The 18,569-nt window shown below is 42.5% G+C and overlaps 1 protein-coding gene across 2 annotated transcripts in view; it reads left to right on the top strand.

Moving 5' to 3' along the window:
* The first annotated feature begins 12,102 nt into the window (after positions 1 to 12,102).
* Positions 12,103 to 18,569, top strand: part of SCCPDH (saccharopine dehydrogenase (putative)) — a 42,996-nt gene continuing 36,529 nt past the window's right edge. Inside the window, exons 1-2 of one of the 2 annotated variants that reach the window (XM_033430340.2) lie at positions 12,103 to 12,719; positions 14,427 to 14,539. In XM_033430340.2, the coding sequence (XP_033286231.2) occupies positions 12,194 to 12,719; positions 14,427 to 14,539 (639 nt within the window). In that variant the 5' untranslated portion in view covers positions 12,103 to 12,193. The remainder of the gene's footprint in view (positions 12,720 to 14,426; positions 14,540 to 18,569) is intronic. The other variant, XM_004270966.3, reaches the window with a different exon arrangement.

The following is an 18,569-nucleotide window of genomic DNA, read 5'->3' on the forward strand; positions in this document are numbered from 1 at the left end:
TGTCTATATTTTCTATTCCTTCCTGGTTCAGTCTCAAAAGGTTGTGCTTTTCTAAGAATGTGTTCATTTCTCCCAGGTTGTCCATTTTACTGGCATATTGTTGTTTGTAGTAATCTCTCATGATCCTTTCTATTCTGCAGTGTCAGTTGTTACTTCTCCTTTTTTCATTTCTAAATCTATTGATTTGAGTCTGCTCCCTTTTTTTCTTGATGAGTCTGCCTAATGGTTTAACTATTTTGTTTATCTTCTCAAAGAACCAGCTTTTTCTTTTACTAATCTTTGCTATTGTTTCCTTCATTTCCTTTTTATTTCTAATCTGATCTTTATGATTTCTTCTGCTAACTTTGGGTTTTTTTATTTTATTATTTATTTATTATTATTATTTTTGCAGTACATGGGCCTCTCACTGTTGTGGCCTCTCCCATTGCAAAGCACAGGCTCTGGACGTGCAGGATCAACAGCCATGGCTTATGGGCCCAGCCGCTCCGCGGTATGTGGGATCTTCCCCGACCGGTGCACGAACCTGTGTCCCCTGCATCGGCAGGCGACCTCTCAACCACTGCGCTACCAGGGAAGCCCTGGGGTTTTTTTTGTTCTTTTTTCTCTAATTGCTTTAGGTGTAAGGTTCAGTTGTTTGTTTGAGATTTTTCTTGTTTTTTGAACTAGGATTGTATTGCTATAAACTTCCCTCTTAGAACTGCTTTTGCTGCATGCCATAGGTTTTTGGTCATTGTGTTTTCATTGTCATTTGTTTCTAGGTGTTTTTTGATTTCTTCGGTGATCTCTTGGTTATTTAGTAGTGTATTGTTTAGCTTCCATGTGTTTGTATTTTTTACAGATATTTTCCTGTAATTGATATCTAGTCTCATAGCGTCGTGGTCAGAAAAGATACTTGATATGATTTCAATTTTCTTAAATTTAGCAAGGCTTGATTTGTGACCCAAGATATGATCTATCCTGGAGAATGTTCCATGAGCTGTTGAGAAGAATGTGTATTCTGTTGTTTTTGGATGGAATGTCCTATAAATATCAATTAAGTTCATCTTGTTTAATGTATCATTTAAAGCTTGTGTTTCCTTATTTGTTTCCATTTTGGACGATCTGTCCATTGGTGAAAGTGGGTTGTTAAGGTCCCCTACTATTATTGTGTTACTGTCAATTTCCCCTTTTATGGCTGTTAGCATTTGCCTTATGTATTGAGGTGCTCCTATGTTGGGTGCATATTTACAATTGTTATATCTTCTTCTTGGATTGATCCCTTGTTTGCTATGTAGTGTCCTTCTTTGCCTCTTGTAATAGTATTTATTTTAAAGTCTAATTTGTCTGATATGCCAATTGCTACTCCAGCTTTCTTTGATTTCCATTGCATGGAATACCTTTTTCCATCCCCTTCTTTTCAGTCTGTGTGTGTCCCTAGGTCTGAAGTGGGTCTCTTGTAGACAGCACATATGCAGGTCTGGTTTTTGTATCTATTCAGCCAGTCTGTCTTTTGGTTGGAGCATTTAATCCACATACATTTAAGGTAATTACTGATATGTATGTTCCTATTCCCATTTTCTTAATTGTTTTGGGTTTGTTATTGTAGGTCTTTTCCTTCTCCTGTGTTTCCCACCTAGAGAAGTTCCTTTAGCATTTGTTGTAAAGTTGGTTTGGTGGTGCTGAATACTCTTAGCTTTTGCTTGTCTGTAAAGTTTTTAATTTCTCTGTCGAATCTGAATGAGATCCTTTCTGAGTAGAGTAATCTTGGTTGTAGGTTTCCCCCTTTCATCACTTTAACTATGTGTTGCCACTCTCTTTTGGCTTGCACGGTTTCTGCTGAAAGATCAGCTGTTAACCTTATGGGGATTCCCTTATATGTTATTTGTTGCTTTTCCCTGGCTGCTTTTAATATTTTTTCTTTGTATTTAATTTTTGATAGTTTGATTAATATGTGTCTTGGAGTGTTTCTTCTTGGAATTATCCTGTATGGGACTCTCTGTGCTTCCTGGACTTGATTGACTATTTCCTTTCCCATATTAGGGAAGTTTTCAACTATAATCTCTTCAAATATTTTCTCAGTCCCCCCTTTTTTTTCTCTTCTTCTTCAGACACCCCTAGAATTCAAATGTTTGTGTGTTTAATGTTGTCTCAGGTCTCTGAGACTGTCCTCAATTCTTTTTATTCTTTTTTCTTTATTCTGCTCTGCAGTAGTTATTTCCACCATTTTATCTTCCAGGTCACTTATCCATTCTTCTGTCTCAGTTATTCTGCTATTGATTCCTTCTAGAGAATTTTAAATTTCATTTATTGTGTTGTTCATCATTGTTTTTTTGTTCTTTAGTTCTTCTAATTCCTTGTTAAACGTTTCTTGTATTTTCTCCATTCTATTTCCAAGATTTTTGATCACGTTTCTATCATTACTCTGAATTCTTTTTCAGGTAGACTCCCTATTTCCTCTTCATTTGTTTGGTCTGGTGGGTTTTTACCTTGCTCCTTCATCTGCTGCATATTTCTTTGTCTTCTCATTTTGCTTAACTTACTGCATTTGGGGTCTCCTTTTCACAGGCTGCAGGTTCATAGTTCCCATTGTTTTTGGTGTCTGCCCCCAGTGGGTAAGGTTGGTTCAGTGGGTTGTGTAGGTTTCCTTGTGGAAGGGACTGGTGCCTATGTTCTGTTGGATGAGGCTGGATCTTGTCTTCCTGGTGGGCAGGACCACGTCCGGTGGTGTGTTTTGGGGTGTTTGTGAACTTATGATGATTTTAGGTACCTTCTCTGCTAATGGGTGGGGCTGTGTTCCTGTCTTGCTAGTTGTTTGGCATAGGGTGTCTAGCACTGTACCATGCTGGTCATTGAGTGGAGCTGGTTCTTAGTGTTGAGATGGAGATCTCTGGGAGAGCTTTTGCTGTTTGATATTACATGAGGTTGGGAGGTCTTTGGTGCACACATGTCCTGAAGTTGGCTCTCCCACCTCAGAGGCTCAGGCCTGACACCTGGCCATAGCACTAAGATCCTGTCAGCCACACAGCTTAGAAGAAAAGGGGGGGAGGAGAAAAAGAAAGAAAGAAAGAAAACTAATAAAATAAAGTTATGAAAATAAAAAAAATTAAAACTAAAAGAGTAATAAAAAAAGAAAGAATGAAGAGAGCAAGGAAACCAAAAAACAAATCCACCAATGATAACAAGTGCTAAAAACTATATTAAAAAAACACAACAAACAAACGAAAAAACGGACAGACAGAACCCTAGGACAAATGGTAAAAGCAAAGCTATACAGACAAAATCACACAAAGCAGCATACAGATACACACTCACAAAAAGAGAAAAAGGAAAAAAAATTTTTTTTAAAAAACGGAAGAGAGCAACCAAATCAATAAACAAATATACCAATGATAATAAACTCTAAATACTAAACTAAGAGAAACATAAAACCAGAAACAAATTATATGCAGAAAGCAAACCCCAAGTCTACAGTTGCTCCCAAAGTCCACCGCCTCAATTGTGGGATGATTCATTGTCTATTCAGGTATTCCACTGATGCAGGGTACATCAAGTTGATTGTGGAGATTTAATCCACTGCTCCTGAGGCTGCACAGAGAAGTTCCCCTTTCTCTTCTTTGTTCACACAGCTCCTGGGGTTCAGCTTTGGTTTTGGCCCTGCCTCTGTGTGTATGTAGCCTGAGTGTATCTTTTCCCCACCCAGAGAGGACCGGGTTAAAGTAGCAGCTGATTAGGGGGTTCTGGGTCACTCAGGCCGGGGGGAGGGAGGGGTATGGAATGCAGGGCGATCCTGTGGCGGCATAGGCCAGCATGACATTGCAACAGCCTGAGGCATGCCGTGTGTTCTCCCGGGGAGGTTGCCCCTGGATCACGGGACCCTGGCAGTGGCGGGCTGCACAGGCTCCTGGGAGGGAGTTATGGATAGTGACCTGTGCTCGCACACAGGCTTCTTGGTGGATACTGCAGCAGCAGCCTTAGCATTTCATGCCCATCTCTGGTGTCTGTGCTGATAGCTGTGCCGCCGCAGCTCGCGACCATCTCTGGAGTTCATTTAGGTGGTGCTCTGAATCCCCTCTCCTCGTGCACCCCAAAGCAATTGTCTCTTGCCTCTTAGGCAGTTCCAGAGTTTTTCCTGGACTCTCTCCTGGCTAGCTGTGTTGCACTAGCCCCCTGAAGGCTGTGTTCACGCAGCCAACCCCAGTCCTCTCCCTGGGATCTGAACTCCGAAGCCCGAGCCTCAGCTCCCATCCTCCACCCATCCCAGTGGGTGAGCAGACAAGCCTCTTGGGCTGGTGAGTGCTGGTCGGGAGCAATCCTCTGTGCGGGAATCTCTCCGCCTTGCCCTCTGCACCCCTTTTACTGTGCTCTCCTCTGTGGCTCTGAAGCTTCCCCCCTCCCACCCCCCGTCTCCACCAGTGAAGGGGCTTCCTAGTGTGTGGAAACCTTTCCTCTTTCACAGCTCCCTCCCAGAGGTGCAGGCCCCATCCCTATTCTTTTGTCTCTGTTTTTTCTTTTTTCTTTTGCCCTACCCAGGTACGTGGGGGGTTTCTTGCCTTTTGGGAAGTTTGATGTCTGCTGCCAGCATTCAGTAGGTGTTCTGTAGGAGTTGTTCCACGTGTAGATGTATTTCTGATGTGTTTGTGTGTGGGGAGGAAGGAGATCTCCATGTATTACTCCTCCGCCATCTTGAAGGTCTCTCTTCCCCCTTCATATTTAGCCATAACTGCCACACCATGTCCTCAGGTGGGTCATGCCCACGTCTGCTTTCTGCCTGCTGGGCCCCAAAGTGCTGCAGCACAACCTGCACAGTGCAAGTTGGTTTTCTTCTTTTTTCAGCTTCAAATGGACACTTAGAACTACCTAGATGTTTCTTTGTCTCTTTCTGGTTTACTTCATCAAAGATGAACAAAGCCAGATATGAGTTAATGTATAAGGACGGAGTTTAATCAGTAATATATTATCGCAATAGTGAAAAGAGTCCAGTGTGAACTGAACTCAGTAGAGTTGTCTGGATATTTTAAAGGGAGCAGGAGGGAATAGGGAGGGAGGTGAGCAGGGGCTCAGTAGAGTCAGGGAAGTGAAAAATTACAAAATGTGGTAAGCGGCTGGTCCCTCTGTAACCAATCTGGGCTTGCTAATTGGTGCTTTCTGAAGTTAGGCTCCTACCCTCCCACAGAGGCTGGTAGACAGAGGCCCTATCCTCAGGTGTTGGCTGGAACAAACGGTAAATTATTTTGGCAGCCTTGATTTTTCTCCTGCAGGCACTGTAAGGGAGTGTAGTGTCAGCCTAGGGCTGCATCCTTGAGCTGTTATAAACTATGTTAGTGTTTGTTCAAGTCTTTGTAGGCCAAGGTTGAGGCCTAGCTGTGAAGAGGGCTCAGAGGAGCTTGGCTAGTGTTTGCGCAAGGAGAAAATCTTTGTTACCTAGCAACCACTCACAGCTGATGCTCCAGGAATTCTCCCTTCTCAATCCCGTCCCCCCACTTCCTACCCTTCACCTCTGAGCCTCAGAGGGCTGGGTCTCTGACTTTATGAAGATGGTGGCTAGCAGCCTTGTCCACAAGTCAACCTATCTTCTCTAGTAGAAGAGGTGTCTTCCCTTCTTCTTTGTACTAAACTTTGGGCTGAAATGAACCTCTATGCTGGTCCCTGGAAAGGAGGAATTCCTTGGAAATCCTTCAGATGGAGGATTACTATAAGAAGAGCCTGAACCCTTCTACACTGTTGGTGGAATATAAATTGGTGCAGCCACTATGGAAAACAGCAGGGAGGTTCCTTAAAAAACTAAAAATAGAGTTGCCATATGATCCAACAATCCCACTCCTGGGCATATATCTGGACAGAACTATAATTTGAAAAGATACATGCACCACTATGTTCATAGCAGCACTATTCACAATAGCCAAGACATGGAAACAACCTAAACATCCATTGACAGATGAACGGATATGGTATATAGATACAATGGAATACTAGTCAGCCATAAAAAAGAATGAAATAATGCCATTTGCAGCAACATGGATGGACCTAGAGATTATCATACTAAGTGAAGGAAGCCAGAAAGAGAAAGACAAATACCAAGATATCACTTATATGAGGGATCTCAAATAGGACACAAATGAACTTATTTACGAACAGACTTGTGGTTGCCAAGGGGGAGGGCGGGTGAGGGAGGGATGGATGGGGAGTTTGGGATTAGTAGATGCAAACTGTTATATATGGAATGGAAAAACAACAAGGTCCTACTACATAGCACAGGGAACTATATTCGGTATCCTGTAATAAACCATAATGGAAAGGAATATGAAAAAGAATATTTATATATGTGTAACTGAATTACCTTGCTGTATACCAGAAACTGACACAACACTGTAAATCAACTATAGTTCAATAAAGTAAATTAAAAAAAAAAAAGAGCCTGACGTTCTGGGACTGCTCAACACAAGAGCAAATCCTTCCAAGACTCCTGTCACCATAGATTGGTTTTGCCTGGTTTGGAAATTCACATAAATGGAATCATACAGATGTGCTCTTTCTTTGCCTGACTTTCTTTGCTCAAGTTAATGTTTGTGAGATTCATTCGCATTATTGTTACAGTGGACCAAAAAACCTGCCCTGGTGGCAACAGGAACCTGGCCTCAGTGGCAGGACTGCAAATGATCAGGGGTGATCCCCACAGCTGCTCCTCAACCCCTTCTGCAAAGCCAGCTCCTGCTGCTTTTTTTTTTTTTTTTTTTAAACAACTGATGCCTGGCGTGGCATACTTTTTTAAAAAATTAATTAATTCATTAATTTTTGGCTGCATTGGGTCCTTGTTGCTGTGTGTGGGCTTTCTCTAGTTGTGGCGAGCGGGGGCTACTCTGTTGTGGTGTGCGGGCTTCTCACTGAAGTTGCAAAGCACGGGTTCTAGGTGCGTGGGCTTCAGTAGTTGTGGCACATGGGCTCAGTAGTTGTGACTCACCGGCCCTAGAGCGCAGGCTCAGTAGTTGTGGTGCACGGGCTTAGTTGCTCTGCGGCATGTGGGATCTTCCTGGACCAGGGCTCGAACCCGTGTCCTCTGCATTGGCAGGCGGATTCTTAACCACTGAGCCACCAGGGAAGTCCCTCCTCCTCCTTTATAAAAAGTATGATCATAAAAGTAATATATACTTGCTGTTAAAAAACAAAAGTTTATACAGTATAAAAAGGTTAAAAAAGTGGAAAGTATAAGTCCCTTTCCTGTTCTGTAATTCATACAAACCTACTTCTCAGTAATTATCACTATTACTATTAACAATAGCTAACAATTATTGACTAATATGTGTAAGGTATGTTTTTAAGCATTTTACAGTTCTTTTTTTTTTAACGTAAGGTTTTCTTTTATCATTCACAAAATACCATATCCATAGCTTTACTTTCTGTCATATAGCTGAATGTGTTGTGTTTGGAATTCCATCCTTACATTTAAAAGTCAACTGGATTGCCCAGAAGTTTAGATGAATTCGTTTTCTTCTTAATCTTTTCCACATTGAAGATGTAAGTAGGTCATCTGAAAGCATCAGGTTTGGTCTACGGCCATACCACCCTGAACGCGCCCGATCTCGTCTGAAAGCATCAGGTTTGATTACAACCACATAATGCATGTCTTTCTTAAGGTAAGTATTGGTGTTACACAAATGGTTCTTATTCAGAAGCAAAGATGACAGGTGGAAGGAAGGAAAGGAGGGAGAGTTCTGTAAATTGCTGAGACCTGGTGACAAAGGGAAAATAAGAGAAGCCGAGGATAGCAGCTAGTGAGGAGCTACCTTCTAAGCACACTGCGTAGGCCAGCCTGCCCCCAGCCCTCCAGTCATGCTGGTGAGGGTCTGTCTTTTCTGGGGCTCTAGCTGACCCCGAACTGCTCCCAAGGGGATGAAGTGTGACTCGGGTGCTAAAGAATTTGTTCACACATAGGTGTTCAAGCTCAAAAGCTACTGCCTAGCTGCCTAGCCTGGGTGAGTGCTGAACTCACTCAGCACTCATGTGGGAGTGAACGTCCTAAAGCTGGGACCTAGTGACCTCAAGCCACCTACCAGTTATCTGACAGCTCTGCATAGTCAAATTCTCAATTCATCAAGTGAAGTGCTAGATTCTAGGCCCATTTTTTCATTCTAAAATTAAGGGATGGTGGGAAGCACAGTATCTCATTATCACTTGTATCAGGGAACAGATAAACACAGGGAGTGATGCAGAACACACGGACAACAGGGGTTTGAGAGGAAGCAGGGGCCGCACTAGAAAGTGAGCCCAGCCTGCGCTACCACCTGCAGTGCCCAAAGCACCTCTGCATCCAGAGGAAAGGAAACTACATAGCAGTTTGCTACATCCAGCCACAGAGGAGCCTCTAAAACGGCCGGTGAAAGAAGGGAACCGGTTTGGACACAGTGTTGAAAGAGCAATAGTAAAGGGTGTGAACACAGCAGTGTATTCAATTTATCTCCTATGTGCACACCCCACCAACAGTTCACATTATTCTTTTAGGTTTTGTTACAGCTCTTTTTTAAAATTAAGATTTGTCATATATTCTTCCAACATTTTGTATGCATACTGCCAACTAAAAATTGTCACTCACCATCTGGTTCTACAAGAATGAGGTCACTAGCCTCAGTAGTCACTGATCTTCAACACACTCTGAAAGAATTTCAGGGCAGAGATCAGGAATGAGACACTCTGTGCTCTGGGAAAACCTGGCAGAACAGGCCTTCAGATAGTCAGATATTTTTAGAAGAAGATTTTATGAGCCCAATTTCTTGCATCTTCTCATACCTAGAAAAGCACTAAAATCATTAACAGAGACATCTATTCCTCGTGACTAACAGCAACCTTCTGGTGACAAGCAGCAACCTTCTGCCAAAATGTGTGCTTGATTTGATCCCCCTTCACTAAAATCACATAGATACTGACCTCCCTCCTTCCTCTTGGGATCAGTTCCTCAGAGCCATCTGAGAGGCTGTGTCCCGGACTACAGTCCTTATTAGGCCCCAAATAAAATTTAACTCACAACTCTCAAGTTGTGCCTTTTTTTTTCAGTCAACAATATACACAAGTAATTTTCATCTTTTTAAAAAAATTTATTTAATTGATTTAGTTTTCGGCTGTGTTAGGTCTTCGTTGCGGTGTGCAGGCTCCTCATTGCCGTGGCTTCTCTTGTTGCGGAGCCCAGGCTCTAAGCCCACCTGTGGGCTTCAGTAGTTGTGGCTCGCGGGCTCTAGAGCACAGGCTCAGTAGTCGTGGCGCACAGGCTTAGTTGCTCCGTGGCAATGTGGGATCTTCCTGGACCAGGGTTCGAACCCGTGTCCCCTGCATTGGCAGGCAGATTCTTAACAACTGTGCCACCAGGGGAGCCCCATTTTCATCTTTAACAAAGGATTTATGCTCTCAGATTGTTAGGAAACTTGTTCTTTTCACTTACAATATATCTTGAACAATTTTTCCATGCCACTATACATGGACCTACCTCATTCATTTTACATGCATAGTTTCTATTAAGTGGATAGGATATTGTGCTTTATTTAACACATCCTCTAATGAAGGACACTGCAATTGTTTCAGTTTCTTCTTATTACAAATAATGCTGCAATGAGCATGCTTGGACAAATATTTTTGCAAACGTGCATATGTGTACGATTATTTTTTATTGATAGTCTACTGCACTAGAATGTAAATTTCATGAAGGCAGAGCCTTCGGTTTGTTTATTGCAGTATCCTCAGTATTTTATTCCTAGTGTCTAGCATGTAACAGGTGTTCAATAAATTCTTGAACACGTACCATTTTATAATCACCAGAGGGACAAAAATTCAAAGTCTGACAATTCCCAGTTTTGGCATAGATTAAACAACAGAGAATTCTCATATCCTGCTGAGAGTGTAAATCAGTACATTTGCTCTGGAGAGCAGTTTGATTACATCTCAAATGTGCATATTCTAGGACTATTTTGATTCCTAGATATGTATTAAAATATTCCCTTGCACATGTGCTCAAGGAGACATGTACAAGAATGATAAAACCAAACTGGGGCAAGTGGCCACCTAGGGGGTAGGGCAGGAAATGTGTTCAGGGATGGGTACCCAGAAGCCTCACTCCATGGAATAGTTTTCTTAAGTTGTGTGGTGGGTACATATTTGTTATTGGCTTTACCATTTTTGTATGATTAATATATTTCATGATTTAAAAAGCATCCATCTATTCATATTTTAATGAGGGTTATTAATATAACTTTACTTCAAAATCTGGCCCTGGCTTCTGGATCTGGTACATATGACACACACACACTGAATGTTTATTGGATGAATAAACAAACACCTGTCCTTCTCTCAATCCTTCTATATCTAAGCTCTACTAATTGAAATCAAAGTCAAGTTCCCTTGGAAGACTCCCTCTTCAGTGAACTGTACCCATGACTGCACACGCAGGGGTCCCTGGCATAGCTGGGCATCATCAACAGCATGTAACCTAGCACACGCTTCTCTTGTTTCTTCTGCCCTAGAGATAGTTCCTTCCTTCATTTGCCACGTGTACTGCAATTAAACTATTTATCCCCCAATTAGGGAATCACTGTATTCCCAGGATCTATTTCAGAGTTTGACAAACATAAGCTCTCTGGAAATGCTTGATGAATAGCATTAAACGAGATGACATATTTATACGCATCTGATACAAATGCACAAAATTCTTCTTAAATTGTATGTTGGGGCTTCCCTGGTGGCACAGTGGTTAAGAATCTGCCTGCCAATGCAGGGGACACAGGTTCGAACCCTGGTTCAGGAAGATCCCACATGCCGTGGAGCAACTAAGCCCATGCGCCCCAACTAATGAGCCTGCTCTCTAGAGCCAGTGAGCCACAACTACTGAAGCCCCTGCACCTAGAGCTCATGCAACAAAGAGAAGCCACTGCAATGAGAAGCCCACGCACCTCAACGAAGAGTAGCCCCCGCTCACTGCAACTAGAGAAAGCACGCATACAGCAACGAAGACCCAACGCTGCCATAGATAAATAAATAAATAAAATGTCTTAAAATCACTCCTATTATTAAAAAAAAATTACATGTTAAATTTTACAATCGTTTTAGATTTACAGAAAAGTTAAAGATAGTACAGAGCATTCTCTATACCCCTCACCAGTCTTCCCTACTGTTAACATTTAACTCTACTTTGGTACCTTTGTCACAACTAAGAAACCAATATTGGTGCATTGTGATTAGCTAAACACACTTTATTTGGATTTCACTAGGATTTCTTTCATGTCTTTTTTCTGTTCCAGGGTCCCATCCAGGATACCACATTACATTTAGTCATCATGTCCCTTTGGGCTCCTTTAGTTACTGACAGTTTCTCCTACCACCCGTTTTTTCATGACTTTGACATTTTGGGGAGTATTGGGCAGGTATCTTCTAGAATATTCAACATGGTTAGAATGAGGTTATGGGTTTGGGGGAGGAACCCGACAGAGATGAAGTATCTATCATCCTTATCACATCATATTAGGGATGTGTGCTATCAACATGATGTATTGATGATGTTAACCTTGATCATTTGGCCAGGGTAATTTTTACCTGGTTTCTCTTTCCCACCCCTCCTCCCCCTTTCCACATTCTTCTCTTTAAAGTATGTCACTAAGCAAAGCCTATATTCAAAGGGGAGGGAGTTAAACTCTTCTCCTGGAGAAGGTCGTAATGACAAATTATTTGGAATGCCTCTGTACTGGGAGATATGTCTCTTCTCCCCCATTAATTTATGTATTCACTTATTCGTTTATTTATATTAAAACGTTTTTGGCTATATAAATAACGACTGCTCAAGAAACTTTTGATTTCTTCTGCATTTCGAGGACGTCCTGAACCACCATTCACCTTTACCTCGCAGCTCAATAGGCACGACAATTCTGGGAGTTTCTTTCCGGCGGAGGTTCACCATTAACTGTGTGCCGCATCACCAAGGGGGTCCCGGAGGTGACGGACACCGAGGCGGTGGAGGCGGGGCCTACGACAGAAGGCAGACCCCAGACTCAGTGTCCACCCTACACCTGGCTCCGCAGACACCCCCTTGGACAACGTGCTTCGAAAATAAAAAAAAAAGGGGGGGGGTTCGGCGCGGGAAGTGCTCTCAGCCGTCAGAAGGTTTTCGTGAGCTCTCTCTTTGCGTATCTCCCTACAACCTTCGGGAGAACGAAAAGATACGACGCCTGGGGCAGTCAGAGCTATGCAGGACCCACAACGGGGCGGAGGATGGGCCGCCGCCTGCTGCCGCCAGCCCCGCAAGCACACAGGCCTCGCGAGCCAGGGCAGCCAGCAGCAGCAACGCGGGACCCACCCCAGAGGAGAAGGAGGAGGCGTACTGGCGCCGCCGGCAAAAGGCGGTGTGGGCGGGGCCTTGGCGCAGCGGTGCGCGCGGGCCTTCGGGAACGCGGTGCGCAGGCAGCGGAGACCGCAGCGGCCGCGGAGGAGGCGGTTGCTGCGTCGGGTCCTGGGGTCGCTGCTTGAGGCGCAGGCGCCGTGGACTCACCCATCCTGGTCCTTGCATCGCCGTGGGCTCGTAATGGCGACCCAGCAGAGGCTTTTCCACCTGGTGGTGTTCGGCGCCTCTGGCTTTACCGGCCAGTTCGTGACCGAAGAGGTGGCCCGGGAGCAGATGTCCCCGGAGCGGAGTTCCCGCCTGCCCTGGGCTGTGGCGGGCCGTTCTCGGGAGAAGCTGCAGCGAGTCCTGGAGAGGGCTGCCATGAAACTGGGTAAAGGGGGCGACTGGGACGGGGCCCCGGGACCCCGGTCTCGGCCGCACCGCCGCGGCTCTCATCCCCAAGCCCCCTTCTCCCGGCTGAGGGGTTTCAGTCGCCTGAAATGAGAGGTTCTCTCCCTGGGTGCCCCTCGAGCTCCCCAACCCTGTTAGCGGCCAGGAGGAGGAGCACGGGGCTCCTGATAACGTCAGAGCTTCGTTCCGTTCCATAAACAAAAAAGAGAGAGAGACATCCCCCCCGCCCCTTGAATTTCTCCCATAGTTAGGGAATCCCCACTGGCGAAATAGGAACTTTAGTTTTTCCTTTCTCTGTTCCGTCCCCTTCTAGAGCGGGGGGGAGGGGGGGCGGGTAACCTGGTGGGCCTGGAAGTCTCTTGATGTTTGATCGGGTACAAAAGTAGAGCACTGGTTTCTTCAGGATGGTTTGTGCTCTCCCTTTGCCTTGTGTTTTGGAGATGGGAGAGGAAGCTTAGGAGTTTTACGGAGAACGTTGCTGTGGCTTTACTTTTTAATTTAATTTTTACTTGTAAGCATTCTCCAGCAGTCGCACTCTTCATCCAGAAAGTTTTTTTGGTGTTTTTGTTTCGGCAGTTTACTTACTCTTTCGGCATTCATTCAGCCTGTTTTTATTGAGTGGTCTTTTTAATGTCAGGTGCTAGTGTAAATGCTGGAGATACAGATGTGGCGGAGAGAGACACACACACACACGCAGAGACCCTACCCATGTTCCCCGTGGTGAGAACATCTAAGTTAGGAGTCAGTCGCCTTTAACTTTGGCTGTCAGTTTTCCACCCTACTGCCCTGTCATACAGACAGATAGCACCTATTAGAGTTTCGGGCATACTTTGTTCTTCACCTTCACCTTCATCTCACATAATTCCACACAGATCCCTGTTTATGGAACCTGTTTTGTTTGTGGTTGGTACAGAAGATACCATGTAGGCTGGACTCTCCTACAGCTCTCCTGCTGCCACTCCCAAGTACAGAATCTTGACCAAAAAGCTTTTTGGTCTTTCTTTACTTTTCCAAGAGAAATACTTCCACGACTAAAATATATGCTTCCCTTTCTTCTTTTCTGTTCAACGAGACTGTACAGGTATAGCCTAGTTGCCTAACATTTGTAGTGCCCAGATCAGGTTATTGCAGGAAATACACCTTGAGCCATGAAACCTGCGTTACTCTATTGATTCAGTTTATTCCAGTTATTTCCTTATTATGAACTTGAGTGTTCTTCGCTAGACAGTTTTTTACTTCAGTCCTCTTTTGTTTCATTATGTTGATGTTAACTCCCCTCCTCATAATTTTATCATATGTAGTTGTTTAATCGTTGATGAGAAACTGCTTTTATAGTATAATAGTATAATTCTTCCTGGAGAGGAGGTCAGGAAAATCGTCTTCTATCTGAAAACTTGTAAAATTGGCGTTTTGCATAGAGTTGTCATTTACACATTCCTTATCTTAGATTTTCTTTTAAAGGTTAGTAATGTGTTTTATTAACTCTTAGTTTTAACTCCATTTTCCTCATAGTCTTTTCCGTATTTTTAATTACCTGGTTAAAAACAGTTTTATCTTTTGTTTGAGAGGGAGAATCAGCTTTTAGTATATTTAGTAAATTTGCCGTCAGTGGTTATTATGAAAAGAAGGGCTGGGTGATCTAATACTGTATCGGGATTTGCTTAAAACAATTTATTTCTTATTTTAGGAAGGCCGACACTGTCATCTGAAGTTGGAATAATAATTTGTGATATCACTAATCCAGCCTCACTTGATGAAATGGCTAAACAGGCAACAGTTGTCCTCAACTGTGTAGGACCAGTAAGTAATCTGCCCTTCTCTGAATCAGAACAAACAATCTATTCATTTCTAGCAGAATCTGGTATTTTATATTCCAGAGAAACATAAGGGCAGGGGACAGAAGAATTGATTCAGGGCCTTAACCCCATATGGGGAGTTTTTACTTCTCATGAGAAGCAAATGGATATGACCAAAGTCTCCTGAGAGAGAGAGTGACACTAGACTCCAGGAATGTGTGCTGGTTTATTTAGTGGTTACAGCTATAATTGCCAAACTTTTTTTTGTGCTGCATGTCCCTTAACTAAAAAAGGTTGAGCATGTATCCATAATTTACTTTTTATTTGTTTTTAAATTACACTTTGTATTACTGTACCAGTACATATGTTAGTGCATGTACAAAGAAAGATATTAAAAAAAGATTCATTCATTTATTCAATAAATGTTTACTGAGTGTTTATTATATGTACACTGAACTAGTCTACGGACATAATGGTGAATAAAACAGAAAACCCGTCATGGAGCTTACAGTCCAGTGGGGAGACAGAAAAATAATGTTATAATAGTAAGTGACAGGTGCTTTGAAGAAAAATAAAACAGGGAAGGGAGATAAAAAGATTGGCACACCAGTCTCTATTAGATGGATGGTCAGGGAAGGTCTCTGTGAGGAACTGAAATTTGCATAGGGACCTGAATGCAGTGAGGGAGTAAATCCTGTGAGTATTTAAGGAGAGGGTGTTCCAGGAAAGAGCAAATCCAAAGGTCCTGAGATGAGCATGTGCTTGGCCTGACTGAGGGATGTGAGAGAGGCCAGAGTGGTTGAGCGTGAGCAGGGCAGAGAGGTGGGGAGTTAGATTGGAGAGGTACCTAGAACTAGGTGGTTAGGTCTGCAAGGTCAAGATCAGGGTTTGGGTTTCCTTCTAAATATGAAAGAGCCATTGAATGGTTAAAAACAAGGGCATGATTTGATTTACGTATTTGAAGTTCTTTGGCTTCTGAGAGGAAAAATAGATGGTAGGGAACCAACAGTGGAATGGGCCAAGCAAGCCAATCACAGGGTAGGAGTGTTGGAGGTGGTGAGAAGTGGTTGAAAGCAGATATTTTGAAAGGAGAACCTCTAGCTGCTGCTATTGGACTGGATGTGAAAGAGACACTTGTGGTCTGTGTAACAGGGTGAATGTTTGTGACATTTATGGATCTGAGGAAGCTTTCTCAATTGTCAAAACATTTGAAAACTAAGCATCTAGAAAATTGTTGATAATTTCATCAAATGAAACCAGAAAGGTTTTTGATTGTCACCAAATGAAATGTATTTCTATTGTTTATTTCAGTTTATTTCATTAACTAGTTTAGAATGTGGTCTGTGGTTCGTTGCTTGAATCACTGTCTTATATACATCCTCAGCCAGCTTGTCCCTCCCTCCGAAGTACTCTGGAGAAACCCCAGCCCTGGTTATTCCAGCTCGCTGCTTACTCTACCTGAACATGTATAACCCAGTCTGGCTGGAGAAAAATGCATCCTGATGCTGACTAGTCCCACTTTAAATATGTGGTTACAAACCTCACATGCAGCCTCAGTCCCTCCAGCAATTCTAATCTATTTTCCTAGGCTGTTTTCTCTCCTACTCACTGAAGCAGCAGTTTTATAACTTCTTTTTTCTCATACTTTTAGCATCCCACCCCTTTCTTCCTTTTTCCTCACTCTTACCTCGTGATTTTCTTCCTTCCTTCCTTCTTTCCTTTCTCCCTCCCTCCCTTCCTTTCTTTCTTTCCTTTTTTTTTAAACTATGAACATACAGGCTGTCAGAAGAGAATTTATACCACCAGATCTTCGTATCTGCATTGTGTCCTGACTCTGCCTTATCTCCTTTTACAGGGAAAAACTACCCCTGCTTCTCATGGACACGGTACTCAAAGACTTTATATTTACAGGTTTACAGTTACACATATTCTTATTCTCATCAAATTTTGCCTCTTGATTGGATTATTTATCTCAACATACAAGTATGGGATTATATCTCCCATTTAAAGAAAAACTTCTCTGAATTCTGCATGCCCTTCTAACTACTCCCATTTTTCTGTGCCCCTTTTTAGCAAAACTTGAAAGAGTTTGCCTTACTTACTGTCTCCACTCCCTCACCTCCTCCTCTATCTAGTCTTGTCAGGCTTTTATCCGTACTCCTTAAATGAAACTACTCTGCCAGCATCCCCGTCCTGTCAAATCCAATCATCAGTTCTCCGTCCTCATCTTAATCAGACCTCTCAGCATTTGTGACAGTCGATCACTTTTTCCTTTCTTCAGTTGGTATCTGAATTCTTGCCCTCTCCTAGTTTTCTTTTTCTCTACCAGCTTTGTCTCAGTCTCCTCTGCTGGATCTTTTTATCCTCCTGTGAATGCCAGAGGTCTCAGAGCTTAAGCCTTAGAAACTCTTTTCTGTTTATATTCCCTGGACCATTTTTTAATATTATTATTATTGTGGTAAAATATACATAACATAAAATTTAGCATTTTAACCATTTTTAAGTATACACTTCAATGACATTAAGTACATTCACAATCTTATATAACTGTCACCTCTTTATTTCTAGAACGTTTTCACCATCCCAAACAGAAACTGTAACTGGGCCAGTACTTTTTAAACTTTGTGAAATCAGTTCAGTAGGTTAAGACTAGGCATTGAAAAGAAAAATCAGATAGACTGAAATAGAAAATAGGGTGAATTACACGTAATACAGGTACGTACTGGTTCATGAAGCTTTTGTGTCAGATATATTTGTGTGTGGAGCTACTATGTGAAATGAATTTCTTAGGGTGGGTTGTAGTCAGAAAGAATTGAAAGCCATGGCTTTCAGTACCATCTGTTTCCTGATGATGCCTACATTAATTTATTTCCACTGAGGAACTACCCCTTAAACTCCAGACTGGTGGATCGAATTACCTTCTCAGTGCTTCCAGTTGGATGGTTTATAGGCATCTCTAGCTTTTTGACCCCAAAACATGCTCCTTCCTAAGCTCTACTTGGAAGGTCATTTTCACTTTGTAATATGGATTATACTCCCAGGGGTAGACTCCAGTTTACCAGTTTGGGTGTCATAATTTGTTTCTTTGAAGGTATTTTTTTTACCCATTTCTCTATTTTGTGAGGGTCTCTTTAATGAGAGCTAAATGATAGCTGTAAAACTAGTCAGGCATATGTAAACAAGTATTATGTCAAAATATACAGAAAATGACTGAATCAGTACTTTTAAGCATTATTCTTTATTGTCTCCTGTGCTAGGAAGTGGAGGGGGAAAAACTGCTGTTGAGAGAAAGATGATGAATCTGATTTTGGATGTGTTGAAACTGAGGTGTCTGCTAGATATTTTTGAATTAAGACAGGAAATGCGTACTATATAGTGGAATTATTTTCTTAAGCAAGTGAGGAAGTCAGGGTGAAGAGGAAATAGAGGAGAGGAAAAGAAGCCAAAGTGAAATTCATTTTGCCCCATGTCCTGAGCTCTTGCGGGTCCTGAAGTTTATAACAGAAGCCACAGATGAGGCAGCCTCATCAGTGAGCAGCTCTGGAGATAGGAGTTGGACGTCATCAGTATACATGTTGTAGTAGAAATCCAGAAAGTTGGTGAGATTTTCCAGGGAGAATGTCTAGGGAGGTGATTCTCCACCTCTAACGTACGTAAGAGTCACCAGTGAGGCTCATTTAAAATGCAGGTTACTGCAGTCTACCCCAGAAAACTTATTACTGGAGGGAGTTGGGGTGGGACTGAGTAACCAGCATGTTTAACGAGCGACCCAGCTGATTCTGGCCCAGGTGAACTACGGGACAACTTGAGGTATTCGGGGGTAAAATAACCAGGAGGCCAAGGAAATTGCTAAGTGAGTTTCAAATGGATATGTGTAAAAATTACCCAAGATGATCCATTGGGTACAGAAAGAAAATAGAGCTTTGACTTGTACTCATTTTAATTTCAACTCTATGTCCATTTTATATATGTTTATTTTTTATTTTTATTTTATTTTATTTTATTTATTTATTTTTATATATGTTTAAAGTGTA

This window comes from Orcinus orca, chromosome 1, assembly GCF_937001465.1.
Source record: "Orcinus orca chromosome 1, mOrcOrc1.1, whole genome shotgun sequence".
NCBI classification, from domain to species: Eukaryota; Metazoa; Chordata; class Mammalia; order Artiodactyla; family Delphinidae; genus Orcinus; species Orcinus orca.